Source organism: Hyperoodon ampullatus, assembly GCF_949752795.1.
Source record: "Hyperoodon ampullatus genome assembly, chromosome: 19".
Lineage (NCBI taxonomy): Eukaryota > Metazoa > Chordata > Mammalia > Artiodactyla > Ziphiidae > Hyperoodon > Hyperoodon ampullatus.
In genome coordinates this window covers 17,470,196-17,484,209 of record NC_136932.1, presented here as the reverse complement: position 1 = coordinate 17,484,209, position 14,014 = coordinate 17,470,196, and the positions used below count along the sequence as shown (strand labels likewise).

At 59.8% G+C, this 14,014-nt stretch overlaps 1 protein-coding gene across 1 annotated transcript in view; it reads left to right on the top strand.

The window, feature by feature from the left end:
- Positions 1-14,014, top strand: part of SEPTIN9 (septin 9) — a gene marked incomplete at its 5' end in the record, with an annotated part of 105,617 nt that overhangs the window by 87,620 nt on the left and 3,983 nt on the right. Inside the window, 7 exons of the mRNA XM_079726239.1 lie at positions 4,949-5,140; positions 6,706-6,834; positions 7,193-7,274; positions 7,548-7,685; positions 9,571-9,688; positions 10,652-10,747; positions 11,045-11,141. Of these exons, the coding sequence (XP_079582365.1) occupies positions 4,949-5,140; positions 6,706-6,834; positions 7,193-7,274; positions 7,548-7,685; positions 9,571-9,688; positions 10,652-10,747; positions 11,045-11,141 (852 nt within the window). The remainder of the gene's footprint in view (positions 1-4,948; positions 5,141-6,705; positions 6,835-7,192; positions 7,275-7,547; positions 7,686-9,570; positions 9,689-10,651; positions 10,748-11,044; positions 11,142-14,014) is intronic.

Sequence of the window (14,014 nt, the reverse complement as noted above, 5' to 3'; positions counted from 1 at the left end):
ATTCACAGAGACAGAACGTAGAACAGAGGCTATAGGGGGAGGGGGGAGTTAGTGTTGGATGGGCTCAGAGCTTCTGTCCAGGATGACGAAGGCGTTTGGAGGTGGGTAGTGGTGGTGGTTACGTGCCATCCTGAATGTATTTAATGACGTGGACTCAAACACTTAACATGGTTGAAATGGTCAAGGTTGTATGTTGTGTCTGTTACTGCAGTAAAGAAAGTGATTAGGAAGTGGAGGGAAGGCGTAAACTGGCGTGTTAAGGTCACCCCACCCCACCCCCAACCCCAGGTGGTCACTTGGGCTTTTCTTCCCCAGAGGAGGGTGGTGCTGTGGTGGGCAGGGATGTTGCCCTGGGCCTGGGAGCCTGGGGAGAGAGCGACTGACCCAGAGTGGCCGACCCCGTGGAGCAGGGGTGAGGCTGCCCCAGGGGTCACCACCCCCACCGCAAACCTACATTACCTCCTCAGAGTGTGGCTCTGGGAAGGAGGGGATTCGGTGGTCCACACACCGCCCCCCCCCACCCCCGCCATCCCCTTTCCCAAGGGGTTCCCAAGTAGGAGCAGTGAAAAGTAGCAGCAGCTCGTGCTGTGTGACCTTGGATAAGTTACTTAACTTCTCTGAGCGTGAGTTTTCCACATTTAAAGACCAGGGCTCCCTCTTGCTCTACTTTCCTGAAGTGAGAGTCACCTTGGACATAAATGTGAAACCTCTTATTTTTCTGTTAAGAACTTCCCTTTCCTATTAATAGCATTTGATGAAGTTTGGGTGTGAAACAAAAACAGGTAACAGGGCCATGAGGAAGACGGTGAGGCCTCAGCCGCAGGCAGGTCACTGGAGGAGGTGGATTGGACACAGGTCTGGGGGGGCGGGTCAGGAGGTGGCGTCTGGCCTTCGTGGAGGGTCTGCGGGCAGCCTGGGGCAGCACAGCCCTCCTCCCTGTGCCCCCCACCCCACTCTGAAGGGAGACTCCTAAGACCCCATTCATTCAGGAGTATTGGTTGAGTGTCCCCTCCTTGTAGGTCTCTGGAGGCTCAGTGGGGATCCATACATGTCACTGCCATAGTCACTGGAGCTCACGGTCTGTGGGGGGACATGGATGTTAATCAAATATCACAGGAGTGAATGTGAAGTTACAGGGCTGATTAAATTCAGTGAAGGTCTCAGGTTGGCCAGACCGCTTCCAATGCATTTCAGAAAAAAATCACTCTGGGGACCTCAGTTTCCTCATTTGCAAAATGAGTAGGTTGGACAAGAATTCTGTGCTGTCCAGTATAGTTGCCATATGCCATGTGTCATTCTTTATTTGAAATTAATTAAAATTAAATAAAATAAAAAATTCTGATCCTCCGTTGGACCAGGTGTATTTCAAGCATGCCAGTCTCATGTGAAAACAGTTGGTGATTCTGCAAAAAATTAAACATAGGATTACCATTTGACCCAGCAATCCCACTTCTGGGTTTACACCCGAAAGGTTTGAAAGCAGGGTCTCGAGGAGATATTTGTACACCCATGTTCCCAGCAGCACTATTCACAGGAGCTGAAACATAGAAGCAACCCAAATATCCATCAAGGAATGAATGGGAAAGCAAACGGTGGTCCATCCATACGGTGGAATATTACTCAGCCCTCAAAAGGAAGGAAATCCTGACACGTGCTACAACATGGATGAACCTTGAGGGCATTTAGCTCAGTGAAACAAGCCAGTCACAAAGAGACAAATACTGTATGAGTCCACTTAATATGGGCTACCCAGAGTAGTTACATTCATAGAGACAGAAAGTAGAATGGGGACTGGGGAGTTCGTGCTTAATGAGGACAGTTTCAGTTTTGCAAGATGAGTTGAGGGCTTCCCTGGTGGAACAGTGGTTGAGAGTCCGCCTGCCGATGCAGGGGACACGGGTTCATGCCCCAGTCCGGGAAGATCCTACATGCCGCAGAGCGGATAGGCCCGTGAGCCATGGGCGCTGAGCCTGTGCGTCCGGAGCCTGTGCTCCGCAACGGGAGAGGCCACAACAGTGAGACGCCCGCGTACCGCAAAAAAAAAAAAAAAAAAAGATGAGAGCTTGGGTGCACAACATGAATGGACTTAACACTCCTGATCTGCACACTTAAAATTGGTTAAGATGGTACATTTTGTGTTATGCATATTTTATCACAATTTTTGAAAAGTCACACGTGGCTGCCACACTGGATGGTACTGGAGTCGCCGGTCTCTGCCGTCCCATCCAGCCGGCTGGAGCCCCAGGGGCCTGCAAGGGTCACAGACAGCGTCTCTGGGCGAGCCTCTACTCTCGCCCGCGGGGTCCTGAAGGCAGACCCCAAAGCCTCCTGGCTGGGTGGGCATAGAGGGAGGGTCCCATGTCTGCGGGCCATCTGGGTGGGCACAATTGGGGTTGCCCACCAGGGGGCCTCCCAGAGGAGGAAGGACCTTGTAGGAATGTACCCTCACCTGTGCAAAAGGCCAGGCCTTTCCCTCAGCGGGAGGGATGGTGCTTGTCATGTTTTTATGATTATTTCTCAAGCAGGGCCCTGGTGGGCAGGATGTTTGCTTTGGTTTGAGTTTCTGCAGTGGATGTTGGTGCCTGTGGAGGGGCCGGCTGGAGTCTCTCTCGCTCTGCTGCTCCCAGGGCCCGTGGAGGGAAGTGAGGGGGTTCAGGGGACGCCCCCCACCCACCCCCGCCGTGCTGCTCAGGAAGGGGTGAGGGATGGAGGGAGATGTAGGGGTGGGGTGGGGGGCTGGCCCAGTCCCGGGCAGAATGGCTCCCAGACCCACAGACAGATGGAAGCAATTTTCGGTCACGTGGGGCAGGGCCGAACTGCCGTCCTGAAAGACAAGGCCCCATGTCTGTCTCCAGGAAACAGCCCCAAAGCCACACGTTCAGGCCAGATGCAGCTCTGGTCTTTGTTTATATAAAGATGCCGGAGCCCGGGGCAGAGTGTTTCTGAAGAGGGAAGGGAGGCACAGGCCTTCCAGGCCATGCAGGGAGGAGGCCCGCGAATGGCGGTCGAACGGGGGTCCTTGCCTCCTGGGCCCTTCGCCTTTCCCTGGCCTAGGGCGGTAGTGGGGGTGGACCTGGAACCGAAGCCTCAAGCATCAGCCTGTTGTTAGGAGAGATGCGTGGGCCCCCAGGCAACCCCTGGCACTTTTATATGCATTATGTTACTTGTTCAGCACTCCCATTCTGTGAAGCAGGAATGGCTGTGCTTGGTCAAGGGCAGAGGAGATGGGGAAGTTACTGGCTGACTTGAGGATGAACCAGCAACACCCCAATTTCTCGGATTTGTAAGCAAACGGTGCCCGTCATCTTTCCTGTCTTACTGGCCTGGGCCTGGGCGTGGGAGGAGAAGGTGCTGGCCCCTATCTCGGCTCCCTCTGACGCTCCTGAAGACAGATGTGTCTTCAGAGGTGCGAGCTTGGGGACGGGGTAGAGTCCGGTTTTTACCCCAGGAAGTGGAAAGGCAGTTTATCTGAAAGCTCAGCAGTGACCTTCCTGACCTGGCGACCTGTGTCCTGCTGCTTCCTGGGGCAGGGTCGGAGGGGGTGGGCAGGAGGGCATGTTTGGGAAGGCTGCTTGCCCACCCTGGCGGTGGGGCACGCCCCCTGGAGCATGGGGCACCCAGAGCCGATGCCCAGGGAACCAACAGCCTCTCCCCAAGGGCTGGCGGGAGGGGCTCGCGGGGCCAGGGGAGGCATCTGGACTCGCCTGTGTGGTCGCTTCCCATGAGCTCGGGGTGCCCCAGGAGGAGAGACGGTGATCCTTCCTGGGAGGTAGGATGAAGCCAAAAATCCTTCTTAGTGGGAAGAGCTTGGACCCAAGGGGGCAGGGAAGGGGAGCTGGGGTGCCAGCCGGGGAGGGTGTGGCCTGGGCATGTGCCACGTCGGGGGCTCAATGGGACGCGGCAAAGTGCTCCAGCCGGACCCTGGTGGGGAACCTGCACCGTCCTGAGTGCCCTGACCAGCCCTGCTGGCCGGGTGCACCTCAGGTCCCCACTGGGGGCCTTCTGGGTGGCATCCCCCCACCCCCAGACCTCCAACCTGGGCATGTGGATTCTTGAGGGCAGCCCGGGAAGAAAGGAGGAAGGCTCTAACCTATAGACCGCAGAAGCTTGAGGTATTTCGAGCAGCTCAGCCACGTCTGCCTGTCCGCAGATATGAAAGCAAAACCTCCTCCTGGCCTGTGGGTGTGAGGCCCACAGGTGCTGGGCGGCCAGAGAGAAGACGGCCACCTGGATCCAGTCCAAGGAGGGGAGGCGGGGGCAGTGCCCCCAGGTGCTGCCCGGGGCCCTCTCCTTCCTGCTATCTCCCAGGAACGCTGGGCCCGGAGGAGCTAGCACTGCATCCAGGCCCTCCTGCCTCGAAAGAACGCCCCTCGTCCCAGCACTCCCGCCGCCCCAGGGCTATTGGCTGGTAGCTGGGACTGAGCCAGTGCCGGCCCCCTCCATCCTGCCTTCAGAGGGCTGTCCTCTCCTTTGTCCTGGCTCATGGGTTCACCCAAACACTGGCTGTTTGACCCCCAGGGCCCCTTTGGCCGTCAGGCTGCAGCAGGTGTTGGGGCCAAAAGTGAAGGAGATGGAGGGGCCCACCTGGGTGCCCCGGGCAGGGCAGGAGGGTGGGGGGCAAAGAGCGCTCCCCGCCGTGCTCAGGCTAGTTCTCCTGGGTGCAGCTCAGGTGAGACAGAGGAGGGTTCAGGGGTCAGCCCTGCCCTGGAGCCTAGGGGAGGGCCCCAGCCTAGGCAGGGCTGGTGGCTTGAGAACTGGCGTGAGGCTCTGTGGGCCAAGCTGAGTGGCTGCAGGACAACCTGGACCTCCGGCTCCAGCTCCGGGGCATTTCTCAGGGGTCTCCCGGGCAGCTGAGCCTCAGTTTCCCCACCTGAGGATGTGGGGGCTTAGCAGACGCCTGCATTGTGCCCCCTGTGACCCCCTAACGCGCCCGCTCCTCGTCCCGCAGCCACCGAGGCAGGTCCCGGCAGCGTTGGCGACATGGCCGACACCCCCAGAGACGCCGGGCTCAAGCAGCCGCCCGCGCAGAGGAATGAGAAGGCCCCTGTGGACTTCGGCTACGTGGGGATTGACTCCATCCTGGAGCAGATGCGCAGGAAGGCCATGAAGCAGGGCTTTGAGTTCAACATCATGGTGGTCGGTGAGTCCCGGGTCCCCACCACTGCTCAGCTTGCCCCCGGGCCTGAGCTTGGTGGGGACACAAAACCATTGGGCAGAAGGGGAGATGGATGAGGAGAAGGGCCAGTCCTCGGGCTGGTAAACAGCTCAGGCCAGGGATTCCTGACGCCACCCTCTGGGGGATCCACACTTTTCCTTGAAAGGTTATCAAAGTTGGAAAATCAGTGTGATTCAATTTTTAAAAATAACGTTGGTTACCATGGCCTAAGGCCAGCTCAGCGCAGAGGCAAAGCGATGGGGGCTCCAAGTCTGGAGTGTGTGAGCCTGTGTGCATGCATGTGCGGGTGCGTGCATGTGTGTGCGTGCATGTGTGTGCACGTGTGCATGGTGCGTGCACGTGTGCATGGTGCTGAGGTGTGCCTGGTGCATAGTAGGCATCTTATAAGCGTCAGTGGCCATTGCTGCTATTAACCCCCGATGTTGGAAGGTCCTGGCTGGGGCCCTGGAGCTGGACTGCTGCTTCTAATCCTCAGTCTGGACTTGGCCTCAGTTTTTCTCATCTGTCTGATGGGCTAATGACGGCACCTGATTGTGAGGGTTAAACTGCCGCTCTTAGGACAGTGCCTGGGGCACAGCGAGGGCTGCGTGGGCGGGACGTGGGGCAGCAGCAGCGAGGCAGACCCTAGGTTCAGGGTGATGTAGAGCAGGAGGGGCCTTCCAGTCACGACTGAGTCCAGGTCCCCTCCCTGTTGTGTCCTCTCCCCTCGTCCCTCTTGCTGTAGGAGGGGACTGTGGGTGACGTGAGGTTTGGGCTCACAACCAGGCCAGAATCGCTTCTGGGGCCACACCGGGGGGCGGCTGATGCCCCGGGGGCTCACTGGCCCCTCGGCCCCTCAGCTGCCAGGTCTGTTGATGTGGGCACTGGTCAGCGCTGTCCCTGCCCTTGGCAGTGAGGCAGAGCTGCCCACCATCCGGGGGCCCGGTCAGGCCTCCTGTGCCAGGAAGAACTGCAGCAGTGGCCTTTATGGAGCCTGGCGGTCACTTGGCTGCAGGCTGTGTGTGCTGAGTGTGCCGACTCTTCAACCGAGATGATCCTGGGAGGCAGGGAGCCCGGCCCCCAGGGCTTTGGACTGGAGCCCCACAGTGTGGGCAGCCCGGCCCCAGGGGATGCAGACCCTCCATCCTGAGGTCCCAGGGTGGGGGGCTCTGTAGGGCTTTTCCTTCAAACCCCACGTCGATCCCAGTATGCCCAACAGCTAAGAGTGGAGCTGCACTGGAGGGGCCAGCCCCCCACTTTGCCTCTGCATCTCAGCTTTGCATCTCAGCTCCTCCCGGGCACCCCGGGACCTCGCACGGGGCAGTTTGACCATCCCTGTGGTCAGAAGGCGAGGGGTCCGTGTCCTGCTCTGCCACAACGCACTGTGAGAGCTCGGCCACCACCCGGGCACCCTCCTGCCTCCTGACCTCCCCCTGACCCACCCCCAACCAAGGTGTGCTGGGGGGGCGACGCCCAGGCATCACTGCATCGCAGGCCCGTGACCTGCCCTCTCTGGAGCGCCACGCCAAGCAGCCCCGTTCTCTCCCCAGGGCAGAGCGGCTTGGGAAAGTCCACCTTGATCAACACCCTCTTCAAATCCAAGATCAGCCGGAAGTCAGTGCAGCCCACCTCGGAGGAACGCATCCCTAAGACCATCGAGATCAAGTCCATCACACACGGTGAGTGCCGGGCGGGGGCTGGGGAGAGGGATGCCCAGTCGGGTACCTCAGGTCCCCTGAGTTGGTGACCCTCGGCAACACCTCTGGGCACGTTGAGACTCAGGGTGAAGGATGAGGGGTCGGGGCTGCTCTCCAGGACCCCTGCGGGCCCTGGTCAGAGCCCCCTGGAGATAGCCGAGTTTTCCACCAAAAATCATGGGCAGGGGGTGCCCAGAATAAGTGTCATCAGCTCTGCTGGACTTTACTGCTGCAGGCTGGCATCACCCTGGGGGCGCTCCAAGTGGGCTTCTTTGGGGCAGGGTGGTCAGGGAGCCTGGGTCTCCCCCTGAGCTCGGTGTGGGGCTGGGATTCTGTGCAGATATCGAGGAGAAGGGCGTCCGCATGAAGCTGACGGTCATCGACACGCCGGGGTTCGGGGACCACATCAACAATGAGAACTGGTGAGGGGCTCCGGGGGCCGCTTCCCGGGGTGGAAGAGCCCTAATGGGGCTGCTGGGAATCTCGCCCTTCCCCCCGACCCCTGAGGTCAAAGGTCAGCATGGGAGGCTAGCGCGGGTCTCTGCCCTGCTCAGGATGTCGGACACCTCCACACGTGTACGGGCGTTGGGCTGGGACTTGGGGAATTACGGACCTGCGGGTGGGGACGGGGGCCTGCCCCCCAGCTTGGGTGGTGGGGGTCCCGCGTGCAGGCTGACTGGGGCCTCTCCATGCAGCTGGCAGCCCATCATGAAGTTCATCAATGACCAGTACGAGAAGTACCTGCAGGAGGAGGTCAACATCAACCGGAAGAAGCGCATCCCAGACACGCGCGTCCACTGCTGCCTGTACTTCATCCCCGCCACTGGCCACTCGTAGGTGCACACAGCCGAGGCCCGGGGCTGGGCTGCCCTGAGTGCAGAAGGGCTGGGTGGGCCGTGGTCGGCAGCCTGTGTGCCCCAGTCTCCCTCTGCCCCCATACCACGTCCCACCCACTTGTCCACCACCCAGCTTGCCTGGGAGGGTGGAGAACCAGGCGGGCCCAGGATGGTTCGGGGCCTGGACTTGCCTTCTCAGGCTGGCCATTCGGGTAGGCCTGGCAGGCGGGTTAAGACTCCGGCTGTGTGTCCTTAGCACTCACCTGCTCTTCCAGGGTGGCCGCCGGTCCCTAAGGGGGGTGATGATGATGCGATAACAGTCCCCGGCGGGGACCACCAGGAGGGTTTAAAGCACAGAGAACGGGCTTGGCCCCTGGCAGGGCTGGATGAGGGCTGTCAGTCGAGGCCACCTTGGTGAGAGCTGTTTTCTCCTGCGGGTTCTGTCTGCAGCTAGAGGTGCACGCACAGGTCAGCGAGGCTGGCCTGCGGTGGGTGCCCCGGAGCAGGGGTGGGGGGGGTCTCCTTGCCTCCTTTGAGCAGGGGTGGTGTCCCCTGTGAGGGCAGCTGGGCTCTTGATGGCCTCGTAGACCCTTTGTCCTTGGTTCCCTGTGGCTCTGTCTGCACCAGATACCTTGGTGCCTTTCTACCCGCTGGTGGACACCCTCCAGCGTGGGTGGACGGAGAGGGAGAGCTGGGGCCCGGCGCCCTGCTGGTCACCACAGCCTGAGGCTCTGGCTCTTTCTGGCTGTTCTACCCTCGGTTCTACTCCGAGCAGGGCGCCCAGGGGTTGGGGGCCTCAGCCCCGCAGGCATGTCCAGGAAGGAGCCCGGCAGGAGGCGGCAGGCCTCGACTGGGGCCTTTGTGGGGAAGCAGGCCGAGTCCCCGAGCTGCCCGCAGCGAGGGTCAGCTCAGGGGCGAGCAGGCCCGGCACCAGAGCAGGGACCGTGGCCGAGCTTCTCCCTCTGGGGGACAGCGGGCTCAGCCATGGGCCCCACGGCAGCTGGTCCAGCTGGTCCAGGCTTTGCTCCACTGAGGCCGACGCTGGGAAGCAGAGCCAGCCGGCGAGCTGAGGGTGGGCACTGCTGCTTCCGCAGGGACCCAGCTGGGCGCTGTGCCGTCCTCTCTCTCTCGGGTCCCGGGCCCGTGGGGCTGGGGCGGCCCCTCGCTCTCCTCGTTCGGACTTCCTCCCGGAACCCGCCTCAGCCCCACCCCATGTCTGCGACTGACTGACCCTTGTCGGGGGAGGAGAGCAGACACACCTCTGCTCCTGGTGGGAATGTGGTGCCCGCCATTCGGGGGTCCTGCGGCCCTGCCCACACACCCGCTGAGAAGAGGTTTCGAGTCGGTGGGGGGCAGGGAGGGGCTGGAGGGTAAGCCTCTCTCCACGTCAGATCTCAGGCGCACTGGAGCCTGTGGGCGGGGGGCTGGGACCGCCCCAGAGAGCAGCCTCCCAGCCCGTCCCGGGAGAGGGTGCCGAGCGAGCTCCCATCCCTCCTTCCTCTCCCCCGTATCGAGGACCCACGGCACGATGGCCACCTGAGCCGGTGGCAGCGGCAGCGCTTCTCCGAGTGGACACACTTGGGGCTTTGGGAACTCGTGCACGGGGGTGCTCGGAGCAGGCCTGCCCCTCCGTCCCCTGCTGCCCGGGCTCCGTGTGTCCCAGGAGCCCGTTTCCTTTTTCTGTCCCTCGCTCCTGCCTTGGCTGGAGCTCTCAGCCCACAGCCTTGACCTTGTCGGCGTGCACCCACCTGGGAGCCCCTGCAGGCACCCCAAGGGCCTCCCTCAGCTCCATCCAGGCTGGAGTAGGCCCCCCTCCCTCGTTCCTGACCCCCGTTTCCCGCGTCCCTCCAGCCACACCCTCATCCATGTCCTTGTGCTCCAGCCTCAGGCCCCTGGACATCGAGTTCATGAAGCGCCTGAGCAAAGTGGTCAACATTGTCCCAGTCATCGCCAAGGCTGACACGCTGACCCTGGAGGAGAGGGTCTACTTCAAACAGCGGGTAGGGCTCCATCTCTGCCCAGCCCCCTGGCCCCCTGCCCCTCTGTGGGAGCGAGGCGGGTGACGGGCAGTCAGACAAAACATGCCAGGTTTTTATTAGGTGGAAGAGATGGTCTGAAAGGGACGGTCTCCACCAGGGGACAGCTGGCCGCTTTCTTCTCTGCCACTGTCCCGCTTTGGGCTGCTGTCCAAGCAGGAGGGTGAGCCCTGGGCCGCTTCTTCCTAACAGGGCCGCGTGTCCTGGGGGACTTGAAAAACCCAGGTGCCTGGGCCCCCGCAGAGCCTCCGCCTCAGTGGGCGTGAGCAAGGAGGCCCCTCAGTCTAATCTCCAAAGCTCCGCCCTCCCCACCCCACCCCCACTCCCCCCACCAAACTGCCCCGCGGGCCTCCGCTCACAGCCCAGGTGCCAGGGATTTTCCCAGCATGCTCAGGGGAGGACGGTGCCCTGGTAATGGGTGTGTCTGGAGGAAAAAGGAATGAGAAAGCTCCCAAAGCTGCACCCAGGCATTTGCGCTCAGGGCAGAAATGACAGCTGTTCACCGGGATGTTACCACCGAACACCATCCATATGGGTAGCTGTCGCTGCAAAGGGTGGTAACGGTTTAACACAAGCAGCTGCACCTGTGCAGGATGGTGAGCTGCAGTGAGTGGCTTTCCAGGTAGAGCTCAGGGAGGGGAGGATTCGGCAAGCCTGAGTGAGTTTCTTCAGAGAGGGACAGAGACCGGGGTCCCTGGGCGGCTGCCGTCTCTCCTGGCAGGCAGGTCTGCAGCTGCCCCTCCTCCCCTCGGGAGGCACAAGGACTGGAGAGTAGCAGTGTCACCAGCCCCCCCAGAGCCCACCCCTGATCCCGAGCCTGGGGCCACTCACTTCGTGGAGGTTGCGGCATGAGCAGATCCCCCAAAGCTGGGTTTGTCTAGCTTGCTGCGTGGACGGTGCCCGCATCTCTCCCCTCTGGACCCCCAGATCACTGCAGACCTGCTGTCCAACGGCATCGACGTGTACCCCCAGAAGGAGTTTGACGAGGACTCAGAGGACCGGCTGGTGAACGAGAAATTCCGAGTGAGTGGACCGACCAGGATGCTGTTCCCAGAGGCCTCTCACTTCCTGCTAGAGGACATGGGTGGGGGTCTTCCCACCCCATCCAGGGTGTCTGGGGAAACGGGTGGGAAGGCCTTGAGCCATGAGAATGTTATTTTCTGGGCTAGGAGGAGTCGGTGCCAGTGTCCACATGCAACCTTCTCAGGCCAGGGGTCTTGGTGCTGGGGGCCTGGACTCCGGGCAGCTCCACCCAGGGGCCCAGGGAGTGGACTGGCCTTTGCACGCTCACGTGACCCATGCTGCCTGCCCTTCCCCCAGGAAATGATCCCGTTTGCCGTGGTGGGCAGTGACCATGAGTACCAAGTGAACGGGAAGAGGATCCTTGGAAGGAAAACCAAATGGGGCACCATTGAAGGTAATCGCTGAGCTGATGTCTGGGGCCTCCAGACAGGCCAGAATAAAAGCTGCTTCTGCTGACTGGGAGCTGCGTTCATCTATTGCATTGCCCACCTAGCCATGGCGAGGGGTCCCATGGTTCCCGCTCGGCTGGGGGGAAATGAGGGGGCAAGTGGCTCGTCTGGGGCCCACAGCCGTTAGCTGACGGAGCTGCGCCTCCACTCCCATCTCCCATGGGCGGGGAAATATCCAGGGAGGAAGGAGGTATGACGGGCACTGGTGTTGGGGTTTCACAGGCATGCTGTGTGTCCCTGGACAAATCACCCCGCCTCTCTGGGCCTAGGAAAGGGCTGGGCTATAGCTCTGTCCAGCTGAGAGCCAGATGCCCCCCGCCACTTCCCACCCCCAGAAGTTCCTGGGACCCCCGTCTTAGTGTTCTGGGGCTGCTCTGACAAACCAGCACAGTCTGGGTGGCTTAAAACAGAAGTTTATCCTCTGAGTTTTGGAGGCCCTGAGGGAGAATCTGTTCCCTGCTGCCCTCCTGGTGGCTGCCCGCTGTCCTTGGCATCCCTTGGCTTGTAGACGCATCACTGCAATCTCTGCTCTGTCTTCACACAGCCTTCCTCTGTGTGCCTGTGTCTTTCTTTCCCTCTTTTTTTTTTTTTTTTTTTTTTGTGGTACGCGGGCCTCTCACTGTTGTGGCCTCTCTCGTTGCGGAGCACAGGCTCCGAACGCACAGGCTCAGCAGCCATGGCTCACGGGCCCAGCCGCTCCGCCGCATGTGGGATCTTTCCGGACCGGGGCACGAACTCGTGTCCCCTGCACTTGCAGGCGGACTCCCAACCACTGCGCCACCAGGGAAGCCCTCTTTCCCTCTTCTTATAAGAACACTTGTCACTGGCCTTAGGGCCCACCCTAAATCCAGGATGACCCCCTCTTGAGATCCTTACTTTAATTATACCTTCAAAGACTTTTTCCAAATAGGGTCCCATTCACAAGTGCCCAGGGTTGGGAGTTGGATGTTGTTTGGGGGATACAATCCAACCCACTACAGTGGCCATGACCCTGGGTGGGGTGGACCTTGGCATTTCTTTACCCCCCCCTCTGTTCTGTTCTCCCTCTTTAGAACAGAGTAAAATAGGCCACTTTGCTCCTTGTTCACTTGGCTGAAAGGCCCAGCGTAGAGAAGGAGGCAGAAAATCCAGCAGTTGCTTTCAGCTCCAGCTGCTGCCACCCCAACCCATGCCCAGCTCACGACCTTGGGCATGTCCCTTCATCCCCCAGGGCCCCTGCTTTCACCATCCATAAAGTGGGTACCATGTGCCAAGAGTTTAATAAAATGAGAGAATGTCTCAGGGACCATTGGAGCGTTTGGGGAGGCAGATACTTTTTTTTTTTTTTTTTTTTTTTTTTGCGGTACGCGGGCTTAACTCACTGCTGTGGCCTCTCCCGTTGTGGAGCACAGGCTCTGGACGCGCAGGCTCAGTGGCCATGGCTCACCGGCCCAGCCGCTCCGCGGCATGTAGGATCTTCCCGGACCGGGGCACAAACCCGCACCCCCTACACTGGCAGGCGGACTCTCGACCACTGCGCCACCAGGGAAGCCCGGAAGCAGATACTTTTAAGTAACGGATATAAGGAAAACTGATAGAACGGAGCACTCCCAGGCTGGCTCATTTCACCTGGAGTAATTGTTAAATTCCTCTACCTCCCTGACCCACCTGGGCGGTCTCAATTAGGCTTCACCCTGGGCTCATCCCGCCTTGGCTCCACCTCTTCCGTTTCCTCTCTTCCTGAAAGCTTGCTGTTTAGGAACCTTTTTGTGAAGGTATGTTGTGGAGGGTGGAGAAGTTCGGGATAAGAAAGGGCCAATGCGGGGTTGGTGGGGGGGACTTCCCTGGTGGTCCAGTAGTTCTCTGCGCTTCCACTGCAGAGTGCTCGGGTTCGATCCCTGGTCGGGGAACCAAGATCCCGCACGCAGCCCCAAAAAATTAAAAAAAGAAAAAAGAAAGGGCCAGTGGGGACCTGGGAGGGGCAGGGAAGGGCAGCCTGTCAGCTGACAGGCCTCTGCTGCCCCCTGGTGGCCAACTAGCTCCCTGCAGGCAGCCGGTAAAGGAAATTGTCCGGAAATGAGCGAGGCTGGTTTTTTGTGTTCCCCTCTCCTGCTCTGGCCCGGATACCACGCATTGAATGACCTGTGCGTTGTTGTGGTGCCACCAGCTCACGTTGAGGGTGGTGATGAGAAACAGCCCCATGGAACCTGTAAAGACAGTGGTGGGGTGGTGGTTCTCACATCCCAGCAGCCTTCATGAGGCCCTGGAGGGAATTTCTGCCCTATCTTAGAATAGTTGAACTTCCTCAGGACCTGGTGGACATTTTTTTTTTTTTTTTTTTTTTGATCTCTGAGACCTTGTGAATTGGGAGCTGGCCAGAGAGCTGGCCACTCTGTGCTGGCCCTTAGCCAGAGTTATTAAGTGCTTCTCCTCATCCCCACCCCCACCAGTCCTAGTTCTTTGTTCTTCCTCTGACTTGGTGTACACCAGCGTCCTGAGGTACTTTACTCATCCTTGGAAGCCTCCTGAAATGTTTTAAGAGGTAGGCAGGTGTCATAAAGCACACAGTTAACTCATTTAATTCTCTCATGTCCCTGAGAGGTGGATGGCATTATTATCCCCATTTTACAGATGAGGAAACTGAGGGTCAGAGAGGCCAGAATAACTTACCTAAGCCAGGAAGCGACAGAAACGCACTCATTCCAGGTTCAGAGCTCTGTTCTTCCCACTAGCTCTCACTGCTTCTCCAAGTTAGATTAAAAGGCTGCGTGAGAGTCAGCCGGCAGAAGGTCCTAGTGTGGGCACAGCCCTGCAGGGGTGGGGGGTGGGGGAGAAAGGA